Here is a 22534-nt window from a genome sequence, read left to right as displayed (position 1 = left end):
TTTTGTTTTGTAATTACTTTCAGAGAAAAGATGTGATGAATGTTGCTGTTGCCCCTTGCTGTATGTTCTTGAAATACATAAATGTGTCAAATGAGAAATGAAAGAGCTACTTCCACAACTGGAGTCTTCAAAAACTTCCATGTCATATCTGTATCAGTTGAACACATCTCCAAGCCACAATTTTCTGCGAAAATTTTCACAGAAATGCTTTGATTAGTAGGAATGTTTATGGCAACAGCATACTGTAAGTAATAATTACTATACAGTAATAGAAATTAAAGTAGAAATCATTAGTATTATCACTAAAAATGAGAAAAGTATTAATATAATACAGTGCACAAGACACATAATTACCTTAATACTCCAGGACAGCTAGCCAGTACAGCTGAAAATGTGCAATAAAATGCTCAGACACAAGAATTACTTGTAGAAATGATAGGGCAAAGAATTATGAATTTTTAAAATTCTGAGAAAGTTGCATATTTATCATGGTCACATTTAGAATACAGGTGAATTCATAGCAGAGAAAAAAATACCAGTTGCTCTTATTATGGCTTTTTAAAAATCAACATTATATAGGCATTTTACAAGACATAAGAATAAAACTTAATCCCTGCCCTTAGCATTCCTCAGATGTAAGACTGTTTTCTGTGCCTGGGTGGATCCTGTGCTCCAAAAAAAAAGACCTGTTATCTTCAGACCCCACATCTCAACAGTACAGGCTAATGCAAGCCAGAGAGAAGATAACCATAACAACCACAAGAAAAAGCCCAAGGAGATAACATTGTTTTTGTGGTTGTTATTAACCATCATTATTCAAAATGACACATTTGAGCAACGGTAATGCTACTGGTAATTCAGTGATGGGAACAGTAATATGCATGTCTGTCATTCACAGCAGAGGCATGGATCAGAGGTAGGGGATTTTAAGAGTCTAATTGAGCATGGAAAGGAAAATGTGTCATCAAATGGCCCCAGCCAGGAAGCTTAATCAGAAACAAATCTGTGATTTACTCTGAATTATTCTCTTCCCTCCTGAAGCAGAGAAAGGGTGCTAACTGCTTATGAGAACAATTGCTAATCACTGTGAAAATATGTGCCAGCTCAAAAACTCTGATCATAACAACAAACAGCTCCTTGGAGCATACACAAAGCTGAGTTCATGTGGGGAAAAGAAGGAAAGGGAGGAGAATTTAAATCATTTCAGCAACAAATGATTGAAAACAATACTCTTAGTAACCTAAACCTTTTTGATTGCTCTCTGAGAACTGGCCCTGTTTCAGGGGCAGGGAAGGCCAGGGCCACAGGGCAGGCATTCCTGTGTCTCTGGGACATCCCTGGCATCACAGGTATCTCAGAAATCCCTGCAGTTTGATCACGGCATTCTCTGGTTCTTCTTCGGTCCGTGTAAACACACTTTGTGCTCTCTGTCCCTGCTGACAGGTAAAGGAACCTCAAGACTCAGAGAGTACTTCCTTCACAATTTCCTCAGAAAAAAGGCACCAGGTCAGCATGGGCTTGCTCAGGCTATTATGTAGACCTCAAAAATCAGCTGCTCAAAAGTGTAGACACTCCCTGACCTTCTGTTTTGCTGGCTAGAGATCAGGACAACCTTCACAGCTATATAATATAATACTGTTGAACTTTTGTTTGCAGCCCTTGATTTGTAACTATTTTGATACATGAGATCAAACAAAAAACTTTTTTCTGGAATTGCTTATGTAAATATCTTTTTCCTATACTAATTTCTGCTATATTTCCTAGACAAAACCTGAACACACTAAGAAAGCAAATAATGGGATGGCATTTTAGTGACATTCATGTGTAGCCCTTTAGGGAAAAGCATTGTGTATTATTTCTGATCTGGACTGGCAAATACAATCCCATGACATCACATTTAAAAATGGCTGTGATCCACCCACTGAGAATGCCAAAGAAAAGCTGGCTGGTTTTTTTTTTTTTTTCCAAGGAAGCTAGCACAAAGATTACAAGGTGAAACAAATGTCTGAAGCTCATTGTCTACAGGAATAAAAGCCCAGTGTCAAAAGGAAATATTTTACTTAATATTTTCTTAGTTCTCACTTTCAAAACTGTTTAAATTAGTGCATTTGGCATTTAGCTGAAGAGATCAGATGGACATCCTGATCACATTTCTCCTTTTCTTTGTCTCCTTTCCTTTTTTGGTTTTTTGTTTGTTTGGGTTTTTTTAGACTTTTGTTTTCTTTCATTTTATTTTTATTTCTGTTTTTTTCCCCTCATTTTCTCTCTCCATTTTCTTTCTCAGGCCATCACACAGGTCTTTCCATTTTTTTCCTATGTTACATAGCTTTGCCTTCTTATGACTGATTTCTCATCCCTGAAGCTGTCTTGCACACTTTGTCTGCCCCAGCCAACCACCTTTTAGATCTCTGGTGTACCTTTCCCTTTTTCCTTAGCCCTCTTCCGTCTTTGTTAACTTCCTCCAGAGTGTTACTGACACTTTTTGCAAACAAGGTTCTCTCTAAGCAGAGCAGTCATGGCTGTTGGCTCTCAGCTGACAGATTAACCTGTGAGTGAGCACAGAACGATAAAAGCAAAAAGACAGAAGCGCTCATTAATATCCAGGTCATCCCATCACTGAAAAAAAAGGTCCATTTCAACGGAAATTATCCATTTGTGCCAATGGTGTCAGTGTTTCACATCTCTGTCCCTAAGCTATCAAGGCAATGTGGGGCTCTCCTTCTTTCCCTTCTTTGCCCACCTTGGGACAAGAAAAGTGCAGAGATGATACCTTCATTCTTCTAAGTCAGCAGTATGATTATATTTTTAAATATAGCCTCTGTGCAAAGTTAGCTGCTGCTTTCTGGTTGGTACACTATATCTTCTGGTGCCCTTTCCCACTATAGTTTACCCTGCTGAAATTGCTTCCATCTTGCTTAAGGTTCTCAAAAACTTGTTCTGCGAAACGGACCACATTTGCTTGGTCTCAGTTTTGTCCTAATTATAAACCTGAATGCAGAGCGGTGACATGTTCTATTCCTCTTTTAGCCACACGTTTCCATAAATGCTGACAGGTCGGGAGCTATGACAAACAGCTCCCAGCGCCACCGTGGAAATCGCCGCTGTGATTACAGCACAGCCCCAGCAGATGGCAAAAGGAACTGCCTCAGTTCTGCACCAGCAGCGGTTTGACAGGGCTGGGAAGACGCCAACACTCCTTATTCCTCTCTCCTTTCTTTCCTAAAAGCCAGCATGACAGCGCACAACCCGTGAAGGTTCATTCCCCTCCCTACGGCCCTGCTCCAAGGGCGGTGAATGTGTGAGCGCTGCTGGGGCACAAGCCCGCACTGCCGCTCTGCCACCGCCGCCGCGGCCTCTTCTGCTTCGACCTTTCTCCTCAGAAATTAAAACACTGAATGTCGAGACACACTGCACGTGCACAAGGACTCTAAGGCGTGTGTGCCAAAAGCCGCCGATGTTTCAACGTTACTTCAGAAAGAGTTAAAATAGGCCACCAGCCCTTGTTCTCCCTGTTAACACAGCGAAAACAGGCGCTATGAAAACGAATTTGCGTTTCACGTGCCCAAACACAATCACTGCCATTTATTCTCTCCCACGGGCAGCGTTATCAGCTCCGCGCCTGCCGCGGCGCTCTGTGCCCTGCGCGTCCGCTTGTTCCTTCTCCGCGGCCCTGGAAGCGCATTCCGTCCGCGAGGGCGGTCCCAGGCGCCTTGACGGGCCTGGCGAGTGACACAGTCCCGGGGCACATCCCGGGGCACGTTCAGGGTCATATCCCGGGGCACATCCCGGGGCACATCCCGGGGCACATCCCGGGGCACATCCCGGCTCGGGCCAGGCGGCTCCGGCCCGGCCTGCGGGGGCAGCGGCGCGTGCGCGGGGCCGGCGGGCGGGGCGGCGCGGTGACGTCGGGCGGTTCTGAGGGAGCGCCCGGCGCGGCCCGGCCCGGCGCGGCCCCGAGGGCGATGGCGGCCGCTGGGGGCGGCCCGGGGGCGCCCGCGGAGACGCCGCCCGGCACCGCCGCGGGTGTCGCCGCCGCCGAGGCCGGCGCGGTGCTGCAGCGGGAGCCGCTGTACAACTGGCAGGCCACCAAGGGCTCGCTGCGGGAGCGCTTCGCCTTCCTCTTCTCCAACGAGCTCCTCAGCGACGTGCACTTCGTGGTGGGCAAGGGCAGCGCCCGCGGCGGCGGCGGCGCTGGCGGGGCGGCTCCCCCCGGGCCCGGGCAGCAGCGCATCCCCGCCCACCGGTTCGTGCTGGCGGCCGGCAGCGCCGTGTTCGACGCGATGTTCAACGGCGGCATGGCCACCACCTCGGCCGAGATCGAGCTGCCCGACGTGGAGCCCGCCGCCTTCCTGGCGCTCCTCAGGTCAGCGCGGGGCGGGGGCGGCCGCGCACGGAGGGGGCTCCGCGCCGGGGCCCCGCTTGGCCGCCGGTGCCTTTTCCTCGCTCCGCGGCCCCTCCCGGCTCCTGTCCCCACGGAGCCCGGCCTTTCCCTAATGCCCGTCCCCGGAGGGAGATGCAGGGAAGGCGCGGAAATACCCTGTGGGCTCCACGCCAGGTCACCCGCCAACGTGTTTTGGTCCCTTCTTGCTCTTTAGCCTGCACTGTTCTCCCAAGAGAAGTGCCCTAATTCCATGGCAGCTGACTGTCCGTTTAGGGAAGCACTCGGTGGGTGTCTGGTTGGGCTCTTGGATTCAATGTTTTGGTTTGTTTAAGTAAAATGATGAGAATTAGTGCGTCCCCTTGGTGTTGCAACTATCCAGCCATCTTCTAATAGTAACTAAGAAGGGACAGAGGCTGTTGTACCAAGCTTTTAGTTTCATTTGATACTTACCTTGAAATTTGATACTTACTTTGAAGTCTGAGTCATCTTCCTGTTCACTTTTCTTTGTCAGGGATGGTAGTAAGTTGTTATATATTTTTGCCATAATAACACCCCTTGTAGTCATACTTGGGCAGAGAGGGAACGTGCAGCAGAAGGCAGTAACCAGCTGATTTCTACTCCCAGACCATCTGAGTGTGAGACTGGGAGTGCAGTGATTGCAAAAATGATATAAAGTGTGTTAGTGATTTCTAATTTGGGCTGAATAGGATCTGCTAGTTCGCATGCTCACGAAACTGATGAGTTCACCTACCATTTCTCTTTACTCAGTGTAGTGGCAAATAAAATTTATGGTGTTCATAAAAACAATTACTAATAGTTTATTTGTGCCTCAGGCTGTGGTGTGGTAACACAACTAAACTGCATAACCTTATTATCAAAGAAACCACTCTGCTAGGCAGAACTAAAAAATACATAAAACAGTTCTCTGTTATGAACATTTGGGAAACAAGTAATATTATTTCCTGGAAATAAGTATGTAGCGACTCAAAGTTTTTTGTAATAGGAAAAACTCCAAAGTCTTGGCAAACTTTCTTCTTTTGCTGAGGCCTAACAGACAGGAACAATTAAAAGAGTCACCTGGTCCTTCGGTAATCATGGACACAGGAGCTGAAGCAAGTGATGTGCACAAAACCCGACAAACCCCCATGCAGCAGCAATGTCTCTCTGTTGCTATTAGCAAAGGAGCTGTTCTTCGTGGATTTTTACCAAATAGTGAGTGGATTTTTAGCAAAGGTGGAGAGTTTGTGCAGGGGAACGAGAGCAGATTGGTTTCAAAGGTTAAAAGTAAATGACAGTGCACATGTACATGTTTGTCTCTATGTATGTGGGAAAACGCTGCACAGTGAAAAGTGGCTACAATCAGAGAAGTTTGGGTAAAAATAGAAACACAGAAACAGAGATTTCTAAGAGATTTCTAAGTAAAGATAAGAAGCATGGTATTTCAAAACTGTAGAAGTGAATGAAGAGGTGTTGTTAGAAGCAAACAAAAGCCATCTTGTGTTGGTAGAGCTGCCAGTACGTAATGGCTTGCATCAGTAAACTGATTATGCTTGTATCTTGTCTGAGTATCACCACACTGGTGGACTGCTGAAACATCTCAGGTTTGCTGTCTGTGCCAGCTTTTTAGGACATTTTTCCATGTTATGTATATTTCTCTCAGCTTATATTGAAATTAATATACTTTGCAATACCTTGTTAAAAACATATCTAAGGAGAACTTCTTTAATACATGCCAGTACTGGACTTCTTCCATGCTGGAAACAACATGGGGTCTTTTCCTGGTGTTGACTGAAAGAGGCAGGAATGATACCTTGTACTGTTGGCCTCTTTTATCTATCATTAGTAAATTGGTCACATAATGATAGTTACCCTTCAGAGGACATTTCTTTAGTGTTTGCAAATAGCAGTCTGAGGTATATTGGCTAGAAATTAAGTCAGCATCTTTGACTACACGTAGCAAATGAACATCAGGTCATGGAAATGTTTAAGTAATGCAAAACTTTAAAAGGATAATTTTCTAATTAATGTTCCTCAGCTCATTTCCATTTTATTTACTCATGTGGTTTGTCAAGTCATGTCTATAGTTTATGTGTTTCATAAAGATCTACTGACAAAGGCTACTTGTAAATTAAAGTCAAAGATTTTTTGATGAAAAAAAGAAGTAGTTTGACAGATAAATCCTTAAGAGCTGAAATAATATCAAAGTCACAAAGTTGGGATCTGTTTCCCAGTGAAACAACTTTTTTTTTTTCCTGTTTCTAACTGCCAATTGAATAGCAATGATCAAAAAAATTCAAGTTGTCTCAGTAGGGTTCTGCTTTAGGGTTTCTTTTTGTTGGTTTTAATAAGATTTTTTTAAAATTTTCATTCGTATTTTACAGTAAGCTAGCTTGTCCTTTGATCATAGGGTAAAGGAAAGTGATGACAATGCACAAATTAGCAGTCTGTCTTCTAAAAAATCTTTGCAGAGACTTTTGGCAAGCAGTAAATAGAGGGGTAATCATGACTAACAGGAAAAAAACATTCCTGTGTACTTTTATAATGGTGAAAACATTTCAGCTACTGAGAGGATGCTCAAACAGGGGAGAAGGAAGTGCTAACCTGAGAGTAAAGAAAAGGAGCATAAAATGTATGAGAGGCTTACGTAGACTGAATGATTGAATGGTCACTTGGAAAAATTGTTTGTTCTGGTCGTTAAAAATGTTCTTCCAGTATGCACATACACCCCCCAGCTTCCCATTCCCTCATCCTGCATGCCAGTAAGATTAAGTTGTTTGTGTCTCAAAGGGAAAGAGAGGAGGGAATAAGGATAAGTGATCTTCGGTGCCACTGAGTTAAGTGGAGGAGGAACAGTGGTGTAAACATAAAGCTGTGCTAGTTCAGGCGTGCCACAGAGGGCAGAGTTAACAGAGACACAGCTCTTGGCACATATGAGCAGGGGTTTTTTAGAGGGAAGACACACCTAGAACTGCACCCTGTTTCTTTAGAAGGTAGAGCAGAAAGTGAAACACAAGCCAGATGAGCTCCTCTGGTGTGTCACTTCATTGGCTTCAGATTGGATTCACTTAAGGAATAAAATCAAAATCATGTTCCAAAACCAACTTGGAATTCTCTCTTTTTTTTTTTTTTTTTTTTTTTTTTTTTTTTTTTTTTTTTTTTTTTTGATTAGGTAAAATGTAGACTGTAGTTTGCATGGCAGTATTGCTTTTTTTACAGCCTGTTAATCAACTTAGATGATTTGGACTCTAAGCTCCTATAAAGTCATGCAATGAAAGTTATGGCATATTAAACTGATTATTTTAAATCTTAGAACCAAAATATAAATGCACCGTTCTAGTGCTTTAATGAAGAACTTGTCAATTTAGTATGCAAAAGTTGTACCTATGAAATATTAGTTTCTTAAAAGTAAATTTGTCAGCAGTTGTGACTAGCAAGTCAGCCCATCGTTTTCATCAACAGACAATAATAGTTCATAGCTTTCATAAATCAGTTCTAATTGAGCTGTATGAAACTTTTACTTAGGAAAAAAGTTAGCATTTAATTAAATTAATTCTTCCTAGGTGCTGTTCAATTTAAATCCCGTTTAAAAAATTAATCTAGAGCATCATTCACATCTCCGAAGTGATGTGCAAGCTGGCTGTTTGAGTGGAGTCTTGTAATGGTAAATATGTACCTGTATTGTGGCAGCAAATTTAATGTTGAACACCGTGTTTAGTGTGTGTTTGCAACTACTGACAATTAGAATTTCCTTGGAATATAAGAAATGTAAACGGTGAAGAACTTCCGTTGAAACTTTAGGTTTGTATTACTTTGATTTCTCTATGTTGCAAGGAGGTTTAACAAGTCTGTTAATTTCACAAGTTTCTCTTGTTGGATACAAATTGCTTATTGCTACATTTAAAAACCCTTCTAAACACACCTTCTGTCTCCGTGTGTCATTCATTTCCAGGATGTTCTGAAGAACAAATATTAAGAAATATAAAGGAAAGGCTTAGTTTTCATTGTGGAATTCTTGCATTTGCTAGTGTGCCTTGGTTTATTATGTTTAATTACTTATGTGTTGGGGACAAATGTATTTTTGTAAATCACAGACTATTCTTGATTGTTATCTGAAAGGCTGATGAAATTTTGCTAAAATTATCTTAAATGTCACTTGTAAGAAAAGTTATTTTTAAAAAGTCATAGTTTCCATACAGAACCTTAAAATAGATCTGATCTTGTCTAGTCTCAAATAACAACTGCTCAGGAAATGGGGTTTTTTCCTGGTATTGGTGGAGGCTCCTATCTTCTGGTTCACAGCTTATGCTAAAATCTCAACCAATCCTCTTGCCTCAAGCAGTAGAGACAAGCCAGAGTGTTTTGCTGTGGCAGGAATAGAAGAGTCAAGGTCATCTGCTAGAATGTACTCCCTTTCCTCTCTGAATACTACAGAGGGGTAACTTTGACATAAGATGTTCTCACAATCTAAGTCCTTGACACTATTCCCTCATGGAGGGGAAGCCAGTGTGCACTGTCAGTAAATGAATTTCAGGAATACAGCCATAGAGGGTTGTGCATTGATATTCTCCTGATGAACTGAGAGCATGCATTTGTAGGTTAAGTAATTCTGCAGCTCAGCTGTTGTTTACAGTTGGGGAGCTATGTATAACTAGTACAGCCAGATCAGTCTGAGGGAGTAATACATGTTTAAAACAAATGTATGCCATTAGGTTAACATAATACTCTTTCTTCAACCCTTTAACTTAGCTTCTTTATTTATAAAAATGCAGTTAGGTCAACTGTTGCACTGTATACAATGCAAATCTTTGGCCTGTTTTCTAAATGCAGAGAGACTGTTGTGTTTGGCTGCCCGCTAAAGATATGTTTTTATGATCTGTATTTGTGTATTTATTTATAGGTTTCTTTATTCAGATGAAGTTCAGATTGGTCCAGAAACAGTCATGACTACTTTATACACTGCTAAAAAGTATGCAGTCCCTGCCCTGGAAGCACATTGTGTGGATTTCCTAACAAAGCATCTCCGAGCAGATAATGCCTTTATGCTGCTTACTCAAGTAGGTAAATTTAAGCTTAATTTTGATTTTCTAGGAAAATTGGTAATTGGAGGGAAATGATAAATTCTCCTTAATTATGTACTCCTTTGAGATTTTAAGTGCTCTTCAAGGTATAAACCCAAAGAGTACTTAGACAAATCATTCTATTTTAATTTATGTCTATACTAGAGTAAAAAGTTTGCTTTTTAAGGTTAGCAGTTTGTCAGCTTTATGCTTAAGATGCACTTCTTTATCTTTCCAGGCTCGTTTGTTTGATGAACCGCAGCTTGCTAGTCTTTGTCTTGACACAATAGACAAAAGCACTATGGATGCCATAAGTGCAGAAGGCTTTACAGATATCGACATAGGTAAGTCACTCTGCGTGTTCTAAGCATGAAATCACAGGATAGTTCCTTCCCCCATCTGAGTATGCAGAGTCCCGAGCACTTCTTCCCTTCTTGGTTATCCACCCCTGCAGTGCTTTCCTTTGAGCTTCACTCCTGAGCTGGCTTCCACTGCATCGTGTCCCCGTTGGAGTAGTGGTGGTGTCCCAGGGCTCCCACTGTGGTGACACCACACTTTACGTTGAAGCCAAAGCTTTCACTTGCTGAGGGTTGTGCCTCGTCCCTGAAGCGTCCACACCTGCTTTGTACATGCAGCAGGAGTCACACTGTTCTGCTGCCACATGGTACTTATCTATTCAAAGTTGCACAGATCAGGTACAATTAATGAAACCTGCTTTAAAAAATGAATATATAAACTGTTTCTCTGTTTAATCTTCTATCAAAAGCTAGCAGTTGTAAATTTGCTTACTCAATTTCATTGCCACTATATGTGTCTACGGTTTTACTCCAATTCAGCTAGATTCTGGGAAAAAGTCAGACTGAAGGAAGGTATTTCACTGCTTAAAGAAATTGTAAAGTTATTGTTAACTCATGTTCAGTGGGATTTGTACCAAGACTGTGAGTGACCTATAGTCTTGGTAAGTCTCAATCTGTTTTGACTTTCTAATATGCTATTTTCTATAACTGCAAACATGCTTTACTTAAATTCAAGGCAGATAAAAATTCCCAAAGACACAAGATTCAGAATATAAAAACCCATTTATTTTTTTGACTTGTATTCCATGATAATTTGTGCATACCTGTTATTCAAAGAAGGCCAGGAGTGATAAATACAGGATAAGTTGCTTTTGTAAAACATGTACCTTGCCTCAGATCTTGTGTTTCACCTTCAGGCTTTGTGGATGGCAAATATGTCAATGCTTAAGATCACTCTCGTGTATCTTTAAACTGGTATTGTGTGCACCACTGCTGCTTGTGGCTATAGTTGATCCAGATGGGCAGCTGGCTGCCCAGATGAGAGTATGATGGTGTCAGCATGAGTAACTTGGTTTTTCAGTAGTGTGCATTCACTGCTTGGTCACTTTGAGTTTTGATGTACCCCAGCCATGGAGATTCTTCAGGATATTGGCTATCACTACAGAGGTTAGTTACACTCTTAGGAATCAAGAAGTTCATATCCTGTCTTTATAGCAGGAAAATTAATTTTTTGTTTGAAGTCTATGTGTCATTGAGAGATTACTTTTTATGTAAGGTAAATTATGTGTAATATATATATATACGCACACATGTAACAATAAGACAAAGCTAATAGTCTTATTATGAATGTTCTTTGTGTGTGCTCAGTATTTTAAGCTACGTAATGTAGCACTGTTACTGCCTTGGATGAAAACTGATTTAAAGCTGCTGACTGTTTTGTCTTTAGATACATTATGTGCAGTTCTAGAAAGGGACACTCTCAGTATTCGAGAAAGTAGGCTCTTTGGAGCTGTTGTTCGCTGGGCAGAAGCAGAATGTCAAAGACAACAACTGCCTGTGACATTTGGGAACAAACAAAAAGTCCTTGGAAGAGCCCTTTCCTTAATCCGTTTTCCATTAATGACTATCGAAGAGTTTGCAGCAGGTGAGTTTTGGAGTTCTTTGTCTTACTGTTAGACCATCTTTCAGTGCTGTCTAACTGTGTTTAGATGCTTAACACTCAATTCTGTTGTTAATACTGTACTAATAAGAGTTGTGATGCACAAATGAAAGCAAAACATTCTGCAGATTATGCTCTGGCCATTGGAAAATATTATTGTTGTCTTCAATTTGTGAATATGTGTGGTTTAAATGCAACAGCTGGGGTAATCCTTCAAATCATCTTAGAAGTTTTGTTCTTTCACAGGCCCTGCTCAATCTGGAATCTTGTCGGATCGGGAAGTAGTAAATCTCTTTCTGCACTTTACTGTCAATCCTAAACCTAAAGTAGATTATATTGACCGACCAAGGTGTTGCCTTAGAGGAAAAGAATGCAGCATTAATAGGTTCCAGCAGGTGGAGAGTCGCTGGGGCTACAGTGGAACAAGTGACAGGATCAGGTAGGACTTCGGAAACTATTTGAAGGAGAGACAGAAATGTGTGGGAAGAAAGGGAACAAATCATTCAACTTTGACATTTTCATATAAGATACAGTTGCAAACATGCTGGCTCTGTTGCACACGTTTGATATTTTCCTTTTTTTTTTTAATAACTTGGGCTATTACACACATAAAATGCAAACTAGCAAAGAATGAGGTTCAGGAGGATTGGGTGCATTCTAGAATGATTGGGTCTTACCTGTATATTCCTTTTTGAAATACCAAGTCTTATGTGTATTTGTTTTGGAGATACTGAAAAGAATCTGGTTATGTTTTGTTTAGTAATACTGAGTATCTTGAGGAATTAACAAAGCTTTTAACTAGCTGACAAAGTATTTTTCTTAGTATTGAAATCTAAATAAAAAATGCTATTTAAAAGAGAAATGCAATGCCATTCTCAGTTTGCTTCCCTACTCTTCAGTGGGAGTCTTTTTCCTACTTGAAATAAGGTAACACACTCACCACAGTTGTTTGAATTCCTTTCTTGGCTTGTGTCTTACCAGGTTCACAGTTAACAGAAGAATTTCCATAGTGGGATTTGGATTATATGGATCTATTCATGGACCCACAGACTATCAAGTTAATATACAGGTACAGTGTATTATGTTTAAATAGGCTTGTACAGGAACTACACTTGTAGCACTTGCAAAAGGTTTGGTCTATATTTGGGAGGGAGCAATCAATAGGTCAGGAGTCTAAGCTGTGTTTTGTCACAGGTGGGAATAAGTGGGTGACTAGGCAAAAGGAAGAACACTGTGAAACTCTGCTCCCTTTCTCCTGTATTCTCCTGTCCTTCAGTCATTTTCAGTGTAGGTGTTTTCCAACATCCAGCTTTTCTCAAGCTTTTCCTAATAGGAGATATGTATTGATACTGTACTTGGGTATGTTATGTCCTCCAGTAGCCTGCATGCTTCTTAAAAGGATTTGATTTTCCTAATTGTTCCTTTTAGTTTCTTTTGAACAAGCTTCCTCATATTCCTCTCTTTGAAATTTAGCAAAGCTGTGGGGGATTTGCTTTTGTTGTTCATGTGGGAGTGTTGACTCTTAAGTATATTATGGACACTGTTACATAGTGTTTCCATTATGAAATTTTGAATCTGATCCTACTCATCACTCAGTACCAAATCAAGGAATGTGTTTCTTCCTACTGAGCAATTGGTTAGCAGGCTCACAAAGTGGCCAGTGATAGCATCTAAAAATGTCCCCCTGCTTCGTGTCCTGATGTGACCCTTGCCCGGTCCCAGCGGGTAACCGAAGACACCACTAAAATTGTATTTCCTGCTCCTGTAGCCTATTAGATCCCTTAGCATGTTGTGGTCAGGATTGTCTTCTACTAGTATTGATCCAGCACTCTATTTTTTTTCCTTTTTAAGTGTGGAATTTCAGTCAATTTGAATTGTTTTTCTTGTAGAGATTGGTTTTGTTTTGATTCTAAGCTTTATAACAAATATTAGCATTCCATGACTGGCACAGTTTTACCCTGTGCTGTGTATTTCATAACCTGGTACTATCATGCCACATTGATTTATTAGGTGCATGAGAAATTTTGTGAAATAAATAGTCTGTGACTTCATATAGGGGCAGAAATTCTATTGTCCCTATCTTTCTAGACTTCTAGCATGTGCTGGAATTGCTGTTTCAGTTCCTTAGTGGACATTCTGTTTAAATGACAATTTGTCTTCTGCTTCCTATTTGATGATTATTATTATCTGACTACTCTGTACTTAAGGATAGGGATTTCTGTCTCTTAAGGAAAAAGTGTTGTGCCTTTCCTCTTAATGATGTTCCAAACGGAATGTATCTGGAATGAGGTTTTGAAGGAATTTGGCTTTTCCACATTCCTCACTTTAAAAGCTCACTTGCAAATTTCTCTATTTGAAGTACCTTCAGTTTGGTTTTGTCAAACTATACATCCCTGTAAATGAGTAGCATAGTGCACTAGACAGGATCTTTAGAACAAAAAGAGTTGATCTCAGGAACCTAGCAGCTATACCTAACATACCTGGGGATTTTTATTTCACATAAACCCTTTTTTGAACCTCTCAGCTTAATTCCTGTTAGCAGATACAAGCATTCGGTGTATTCCCTCAGGATATTTGCTGGATTTATTTAATCTGAAAAGAATTGAGATATTTTCAGAGAAAACCAATGCATATTAGTGGGAATGATCAGAAGATTCACTTGAAAAAGATCTTCCTGATTCAAACTGAAAGACTAAATAAACCTTTATGGTTCATATTAAGGCTGTCCATCTTATATAGTTTTTCTTTATCCTGGAGGTACCCTTAATAACTGATGAATCTGAAACTTTGTCACAGTCTTCTCAGACAGTCATTTAAGTCTTGTGCCTCTAGCTTTCTTCTTGGCTCTGCATCAGTACTAGCAGAGCTTCAGAGAGTTAAACATTTAAAACTAGTCATAAAGTAGTGATAATGTATCCTGCAAATACATCTTTTATGTGAAAAGGGCTTAGGACTTCAGCATTATAATTGTTAATATTTCTATTGATTGTGGCTGGGGAAAAAATTAAAGTACATTTTGCCTAGAATAGAGCTTCATCTCATTTGTGTAATACTAAAAATTATATGGCAATTTAATAATAACCTATTCAAGCTGATAGGATTCTTCTTAGTGCAGTAATCACGAGAAGTGCTCTACTCTAAAGCTCTGATATCCAACTTCTGCAAGAGGTACTGGGCAGCATGGATCAGGATTGCAATCCAAAATGGGAAGGGAGGTATCTGTTATGACTACATTTGAACTAGTGATTCCTATTTGCCACTGAAATTGAGGGCAAAATAAATATGGTGTATTCTGAGTGTAATTTTTATATTGAGTCAAGGTAAAAAATAAATTGTATAAAATGTAACATCACAAGTTCATGTTTTCTTTTATGAAGGTGTCATTGACTGCCTACATGCTCTGTAAAAACTTGTTTTCTAAACTAGCCACAGCCAGCGAACGAGCTTCCCTCATGTGGGCTGTGTAGGTGTACAGAGATCAGCAAATCTAAGCACAGGATCAGATGTTGTATATGAAGGTCAGAAGCTGAAGGTCTGGAAGCTATTCTTCATCTCCCAAGCACAGACTTTAACCTGGCTGGAGCAGTGCCCACAGCCCTTGTAAAACTCGCGAGCCATCGTTCCGACCTGCTGCGTCAGCTCCAGTGGTATCAGGAAATCACAGCTTCTTTCCAGCTGAGACTGCTCTGTCCTTGCAGTTAGGCAGGGTGGGGTAGGCAAGTGTTTGCTTGTAATCTTCTCATGTGCATACAATCAGAACCTTTCTCACGCTTGTCAACATAAAAATACACTTTTCATGCTTTTTTCCAGATAATTGATTATGAGAAGAATCAGACGCTAGGACAGAACGACACTGGATTTAGCTGTGATGGAACAGCCAGTACCTTCAGAGTTATGTTCAAAGAGCCCATAGAGATTCTGCCCACGGTGTGCTACACAGCTTGTGCAACGCTGAAAGTAAGAATGTCTAACAGTACAGAAGAAAGTGTTAACTTTGATGCAAGACTTGTTCTTTTATCAGTCTTCTGATGGGAAAGTGTCTTCTAGATCTTGAATTTGTTTTAAGTTTAGGGCTAAAGAAGGATGTAGTAAAAACTCCACTGTAACTTGTAAGACTGTTACACCTCTTCTGGGCCACAGCATGGAATTCATAATTGGATCCTTTGTGCCTTCCCACTTTTTTTGCTTGATGTAGGAGTTAGAATGAGTTCTAATAGCTGGTTCTGTGTGAGAAAAAAAGCACTATCTAGATTATGTAATCTGGCAGCTCTCTGTCAAAATTTAAGTTTGATTTCTTTTATCAAGGATATTCTAACCACTAGCTAAAGTCAAGAAAACAGCTGTTTTTTCATCACTTTTTATATACTAGTGCTGAAATAATAGGCAAGAATTACTTGTTCTCAGAAAGTCTCCCCTTAGTGTTGTGGACAAATTTATCTCTCCAAAATTTTTTAATATTCTTCTAAATATAATTACCAATACAGAAACCAGAGTTGAGTGGGTTGGAAAAAAAATTGCACATTAAAAGCAGCTGAGGCAGGGAACTAAGTGAGAATATAGACAATCTCTGTGATAAGGAGAAATACTAGAAAGTATTCATTAGTAGTTGGATAAAATCAACTGGTTTAAGTCTGCTGTCACAGAAATATATTTTTTGTTATTTAGACACAGGGCCCTTGCTCCTGTTGTCTGCGATTTTGTACATAATTTATGTGATGTGGGTACAGAAATTTTATACTACTAAAATAGCCTGAGTCAGTAGTCTTTGAACATCAGCAATTTTTAGGTCTTGCCCACTTCCATTCTGTTGCTAATCTCTTGTGATGTTTTTCAGGGTCCTGATTCCCACTATGGAACAAAAGGTTTGAAGAAAGTGATCCATGAATCTCCTACTGCTAGCAAAACATGCTTTGTCTTTTATAGTTCACCAGGTAACAACAATGGTACATCAATAGAAGATGGACAGATACCAGAAATAATATTTTATACTTAGTTTTACATGATAATCTGGAATGTGTTGGTGTGTCAGTGGACTTCAGCTCACTATTGGCAGCAGTTTAAAAATTCTGTGAAATTACATCAATGTGTAAAAACAAAACTAATTTGTTTGAGGGCTACCAGAAAAACAATTTTTTTTTCTGCATTTATTGGTAGATTGTAATTTAGCTTTTCCTCTAAACAAAATGTCAAGTGGAATAAGTACCCTGTATATTGAAAAGGTTGTTTTTAATAGTACCTTGTGATTAATTACTTTGTGTTTTCACCCCTTTGTTTCTCATGTAGTAAAATTCATTTTTTGAACTGGAAAATTCTTACTTGTTATGAACAACTTGTGTATGTTTTTTCTGATGTGTCCTTAAACGACAGTAAAGCTGCTGCTGTGGTCCCGTCTTGCACTTCTTTCCAAAATGACCTTGGACTGACCCTATGGACATGGATTGCTACTGTATTTTTTTTTAAGTACATCAGCAAAGCTGGACTCATATTGCCATCATCTTGACTTTTTCCAAGAGCCATGGAGAATTAATGGACTTTGCACTGCAGAGAGTATCTGCAGTTGCACTGAAGAAATAAATACTAACTCAAATTCAGCAACAAACAGATCTCTCCAGAATCTCTCTTAATTCAGAAGGGCTGTTTTGGAATATAGAACTGGTTATGCAAATAGCCACTGTATATACATATGTGCCTATAAAAAAATGTATAATGTGAAAATGAGAATACAAGACTTGTAATGATGTTATTTTATCATCAGATATTCTAGTACTAAAAAAATTAGTATAAACCTAAGGATTATTTGTGTGCAACGAGTTTTACAGATTGCATACAATAATTTGATGCAATTGCTGTATGTATATAGTATTCAGTGTCTTGCAGTATGTACCATGTAGTAACAGAATGTCTTCATATTCAAAAACCTGTACCCTCCCCCAAGTTATACTAAAGTAATGATTTGAGAATGCAGGAGAAAAAATAAGAAAGGAAATTTTCTTAAGTGGGAAAGCAGGGAGGTCACGCAGGTTTGGGGTGTCCTAAGCCCGTGTGTAGAACAAGTGTCTGTCAAACCCCCAGCTCTGTGCACTCTCCTATCCTTGGGCGCGGGGCTGTTCCGAGGCACGGACGGGGGGGCCGGGCCCGGCTGTGCGGGAGCAGCCGCTGCGGGCCCAGGGCCAGGCCCGGCCGGGCCGCGCCGGAGGAGCCGCTGCGGAGCCGGAGCCAGGGCCAGGCCCGGCCGGACTGCGCCGGAGGAGCCGGAGCCGGAGCCAGGGCCAGGCCCGGCCGGGCCGCGCCGGAGGAGCCGGAGCCGGAGCCAGGGCCAGGCCCGGCCGGGCCGCGCCGGAGGAGCCGCTGCGGAGCCGGAGCCGGAGCCGGAGCCAGGCCCGGCCGGACCGGGCGGAGCGCGCAGGCGCCTCGGGGCGGGCCCAGCGCGGCTGCCGGAAGGGCCGCCCCGGCCATGCCGAGCCTCGCTGGGTTCCTGCGGGTGCGGGCGGCGCCGGTGCGGTGCGGCAGGGCTATGCCCGGGAAGGTGCGGGCAGGGCCAGGACAGGGAAGGGGGGCAGGGGCGGGTGGTGCCCCCGGTGACCGCGCCTGTTCCTCTGTTTCAGGGAAAAGCAGCCGCCAAGGGCCCCGCGGAGCCGGGCGCCGCCGCGGGACCGGTGGTGGCGGCGGGCGGCGGCTCCGTGAGGGTGGCGGTGCGCGCCAAGCCCGGCGCCCGCTGCAGCGCCGTCACAGGTGGGTCTGTGGGCCGGGGCACCCTGGGGAACAGCGACGGAGGGAGGGAACGCACAAAATCCCACCCGAAAACTAAAGCGAGTAGTTCGGTTCTCCTGGAGTAGCTCGTTGGCGTCCCCCGTGTGCAGCGCTGGGTGGCGCGGTGAGCACGGGGTGAATCCTGATGCTAAACCCTTCCGTTTGGCATGTGTGGTTTAGTGCGGGCTGTTTGTGTCCCAAGAGCGTGTGCGGTTTTATTGGAGCCATAAAAGTTCGCTCTAATAAACCGTGTTCTTCCTCTACAGCCCTGGGCTTGCGGGCTGTGGCAGTGTCCAGGCTCCGCTGGTGACACAGGGAACTTACTGGCAGTGTAACTCTCTGAGCAGCTAATTTAACGAGCGGCTTTTGGGGGGGTAACCTGGTTTGAGTCTTGTTACGTGGTGCCGAGCAGGACAACACCTGCACCAGATGGGCAATTGGGAGGAGCTCCGAGCAGTGCCCCCGTGTGAGAAGGCTGGTAACTCATGACTGCACTCTGCTACGGCATGAAGGCTTCGCTGCTTGGGATGTCAGGAGTTTATATTTGATTGTACTGGCTGACAGTCGAGGGAATTTATGAAATACGGAAATGTCATCACCTGCTAATCTATACATTTATTTGGTTTTAAATTAAAATGCTTTTGAAAGCATAAACATTCATTTTTAGGGAACAATGACTAGCTGTTTTGAATATTTTGAGCATCACCTCCTCACACTATTTGTTACAGATGTGACGGCTGAGGCAGTAGGTGTAGCTATTGCTGCCCCTCCATCAGAAGGGGAGGCAAATGCAGAGCTGTGTCGCTACCTCTCTAAGGTGCTTGAAGTGAAGAAGAGTGACGTTACTTTAGAGAAGGTACTTCCTTTTCTTCCTTTCAGTTTTGCCCTACTGCAATTGAAATTCAGGATTTTGAAACTTACACATTGAGTACAAGGAGTTACTCCAAGTTCAGTCCGAAAGACACTTTAAAAAGTTTAGTTGAGTTAATGGAATGATTCATTGAGGACAAACTTAGTGTAGGAAGAACTATGGCTGATCTTGAGATCCTTTAATCAAAAGAGTTGCCATGATAATGTTTTGCAAATCTGTAATTCATGTGTTCTGTGTTCTTCAAAGATTCTCTTGTTTTCATGTCAAATGAGTTCACAAAATTTGTCTTGCAGAGAATGTGCATTTGATTAATAACTTTTCACTTTTTTAAAAAAAAAAAAACTTACGTATTTGAGTCAAAATATTCTGACATTTAACTGTCACACATAAGCAAGAGGGTATATAAGCACTTGGGTTGTAGCTGGACCTCCAGAGTTTCTCTGTGTTAGAATTTACATGTCTTTAATTCAGTGAGTGGAAACTCTTCGTTTTATTCATTGCACTGAATAAATAATTTGTTTTATTAATTCATTGTACTTGAAGTCAGCCTTTCCAGCCATTTCCATTTATAGTTTATGAGCATAAGAGCACAATGAAAAATGGTGCTTTTTATTTTTATCTGTTGGTTTAACAGAGTAGTCGTAGGAGTCTTTTGAAGAGTAGTGGTAAATGGTAAGATGACCAAGGAATTGAGCACTGTGTTGTGAAAAGGTAGAGATGAAAAGCTTTGAGTCTTGTTTTTCCTGAATCATGGGCAAACTGGTTAATTTTTTAATCAACATTTTACAAATAGCACTGTTTCCTTAACTTAAAGGGTAGTTCTCTGAAAGATGGTTTTTTTCTGTGTTTGTCTGAACCAGGGGGGTAAATCACGTGACAAAGTGGTGAAGATTTTGGTATCAATGACACCAGATGAGATTTTAGAAAAACTGAAAAAAGAAGCTTCCAGTTGACCTAAAACAAGAGCAGGAAATGGGACAGTGCATCTTGGCATATGGACTGATATTCTTTCTTACTTAATGTAGTGCTGTTGAGAATGTGGGCAATGACTACAGAAAGATACTTCTTTCCCCCTGTATAGCTGTAGGTTTGGTTAGAAAACTGAGAGGCTGTATCTGCTTCTGTCACTACAGACTTCCTTCTGCTCTGGAGAGTTTCCTGTGGGTAAGAGTTGTCCTCTTTCCTGGTCCCTAAACAAATGGTTTAGGAAACGTTTTTCTCAGTGAAGCAAACATTGGTTAACAAAGTGAGAGGCTTGGAGTGACAGCCTTCAATGTGAAAAGTGGTACAAAAGGACAAGTCTGGATGGCAGAGACATACAGAAGACTGTTCTCTCTGATACCTTACAGCAGGTACTGTGTGCAGCTTTTCACTGTGGGCACTTACAGACATCTAAAATAAATGTATTTGAAGCCAATGTTCTGTTGTTGATCACACAGACAAGCTAAAAGTAGAATCACCTGAACAACTGAAAGAAAACCAGAGGTTTTCAGTATGAAAAACCAATGCAGACCCCAGTAAGTGCACACTTGGGGTCACTTTGTAATAGTCTGTAAATAGATTCCTTAAAGGTAGAGATATGATCATGTATATCTGTGCCAATTGTATGTTACCTGTAATGACTGTTTTTAATAAAAGGGGCAAAAAGTATTACCAAAGTTTGGTTTGTGTTTATATTTTTAACAAAGAAGTTGTTTCCTAGAAGTCATGTAATGGAATGCTGCTCTTAAACAGCCTTTTGTTACAATCTGATGAGTAGTACAAAAATGAGTAGTAGTGCAACCCCTGGAGAACTGAGCAGAGTCATTTGTAGAACAAAACAAGAAGTCTGAAACAAAATGGGCAACTATACTCCAGTTTCAGGGCTGATGAGAAGAAGGCTGAGCTTCTCTTTTTATCACACTTCAGAGGTCAGAGCAAGATTTAACTGGCATTTCCCAAAAAATGTGTGTGATATCACACATTTCTGGTAGGGGCTTGGTTTTGCCTCTGCATCACTGCTGATGTCTGCAATTGTCCTGTGGTTGTCATGTTAAAAAGAATGTAATGGCTAAAGGAAAAAAGATAAACTGTTCTGAAGGTTTGCTTAAGGTTTGTCATACCTTGTCCTGGAAAATAATGTTATGAATGCATAAGCATTTATGCAGATGCATTACCTGATTGATGCTGTACAAGCTTCATCTCTCATAATTGGCTTTTTCATGGGCAAAAATTCTTTTGCTTTAGGGAATTCTTTCAGTTTCCTGTTATCCTAAATATTGCAATGGTTGCTTTTGGAATTAGAGAACTGGTGTTTGTCAAGATGACAGCTGCAAGATGACTAATTTTAAAGAAGTTACGAAAAATGTTACTTTCTGGAGAAATAAGTCTAAATTCTGAATTCTGTTTAATGGTTTCCATCTGAGCCCCTTACTTTCTCAGGCATTTGGGCAGCCATACATTGCCTCAGTCCTCTTTCCTTACTTTTCTTTTCAGTCTGCACAGGCTGATTTTGTTTACTGTTCCATCAGTTTTGGTTCACCCCTCCCTGCTGTTAGATCTGCTCTTGCCCAGCAGAGGGGTACCGTGTCTTGCACAAAAATTAAGGCAAAGTAAACCAAGGCGAAGTGTTGTTGGTTTGTTGTTGGGGTTTTTTCTCTTTATTTCCTGAACTTCCTATCATGAGTAGAAAACAACAATAAAAAGGCTGAGGAATTCTGTATTTATAAATTACATTTGGAATTGGATGCTGCAACAGCCATTATAAAGTTTTCTTTGAAAGCTTCTATACTCCATTGAAATAATGTATTACACTTGCCCATGACTTCAGACACAGACTGAGGGAGGAGCTGTGTGGACAGATACAGTCTCTGAAGTACATTGATCTTCAATGATTATCTACAATAGCTAACTTAGTTTTTCAGTGCCCTCTCTGTCTTGTCAACATGTTCTGCCTAGGCTTTGCTGGCTTCTGCCTTGGTTTCTTCACCTTTCCTAAACACCTTCAGCTGGCATTCTGCATTTATTTTTCCTAATCAATGACAATAACTTGAATTCTAGTAGTGGGGCAAATAAAGCCTTTACATGCTGGGAATGTACAATTTATTTAATATGAGTAGCCAAAATTATGTTAGAATGTCAGTGTAAGTAACACTGTGGTGTTGCCATATAGAATCATAGAATCATATTTAATATCTGACAGCCTCTTATGTCAGTGGTTTTTGTGCTGTCTTCCAGTCATATCCCTAACATCTTGGTTGTGGATTTATGTAACCTGGTGAAATGCTTGGGAGGCAGGAACTGCTGGTCCACTGTATATCAAAAGAGAGGTAGAGAAGGGTTAAGCAACTTGTGTGACCAAACAATGCCAAAACTGTGATTTAGGCCTAGCTCCTACAAATCTTGCATTGAAATCCTAACCTGTCAACTGTCTCTTCATGAACACAGTAAAATGTCTTTCATTCTATTGAAAAAGTTGTGGTAGCAAATATCCCTTACTCCAGCAGAGTATGTTTTTAATAGAGAAGAGCTTTGTGATAT

The 22534-nt window shown here is 41.3% G+C and overlaps 2 protein-coding genes across 2 annotated transcripts; both read left to right on the top strand.

Annotated features, from left to right (window-relative positions):
- Nucleotides 1–3833: 3833 nt before the first annotated feature.
- Nucleotides 3834–17184, top strand: BTBD1 (BTB domain containing 1). Its single transcript, XM_039557868.1, has 8 exons — nt 3834–4363; nt 9279–9435; nt 9677–9782; nt 11182–11379; nt 11641–11833; nt 12376–12463; nt 15205–15351; nt 16229–17184. Exons 1-8 carry the CDS (start codon nt 3963–3965, stop codon nt 16385–16387), a joined length of 1449 nt encoding a protein of 482 aa, XP_039413802.1. The 5' UTR covers nt 3834–3962; the 3' UTR covers nt 16388–17184.
- Nucleotides 17185–17821: 637 nt separating this feature from the next.
- Nucleotides 17822–20673, top strand: C10H15orf40 (chromosome 10 C15orf40 homolog). Its single transcript, XM_039557961.1, has 4 exons — nt 17822–17920; nt 18000–18126; nt 18873–19000; nt 19876–20673. The coding sequence occupies exons 1-4, from the start codon at nt 17849–17851 to the stop codon at nt 19966–19968; spliced, it is 420 nt and encodes a 139-aa protein (XP_039413895.1). The 5' UTR covers nt 17822–17848; the 3' UTR covers nt 19969–20673.
- Nucleotides 20674–22534: the final 1861 nt, after the last annotated feature.

The sequence above is a fragment of the Corvus cornix genome, chromosome 10 (assembly GCF_000738735.6).
Source record: "Corvus cornix cornix isolate S_Up_H32 chromosome 10, ASM73873v5, whole genome shotgun sequence".
In the NCBI taxonomy this organism is placed as follows: domain Eukaryota; kingdom Metazoa; phylum Chordata; class Aves; order Passeriformes; family Corvidae; genus Corvus; species Corvus cornix.
This window is presented reverse-complemented; position numbering and strand designations above follow the sequence as displayed.

Excerpts from the sequence above, each read along its gene's own strand:
- C10H15orf40 (XM_039557961.1), top strand. The coding sequence starts at position 17,849 with ATGCCGAGCCTCGCTGGGTTCCTGCGGGTGCGGGCGGCGCCGGTGCGG. Across the intron at positions 17,921-17,999 it reads GCAGGGCTATGCCCGGGAAG|GGAAAAGCAGCCGCCAAGGG; the intron begins GTGCGGGCAGGG and ends CCTCTGTTTCAG. Across the intron at positions 19,001-19,875 it reads GTGACGTTACTTTAGAGAAG|GGGGGTAAATCACGTGACAA; the intron begins GTACTTCCTTTT and ends TGTCTGAACCAG.
- BTBD1 (XM_039557868.1), top strand. The coding sequence starts at position 3,963 with ATGGCGGCCGCTGGGGGCGGCCCGGGGGCGCCCGCGGAGACGCCGCCC. Across the intron at positions 9,436-9,676 it reads CCTTTATGCTGCTTACTCAA|GCTCGTTTGTTTGATGAACC; the intron begins GTAGGTAAATTT and ends TTATCTTTCCAG. Across the intron at positions 9,783-11,181 it reads CTTTACAGATATCGACATAG|ATACATTATGTGCAGTTCTA; the intron begins GTAAGTCACTCT and ends TTTTGTCTTTAG.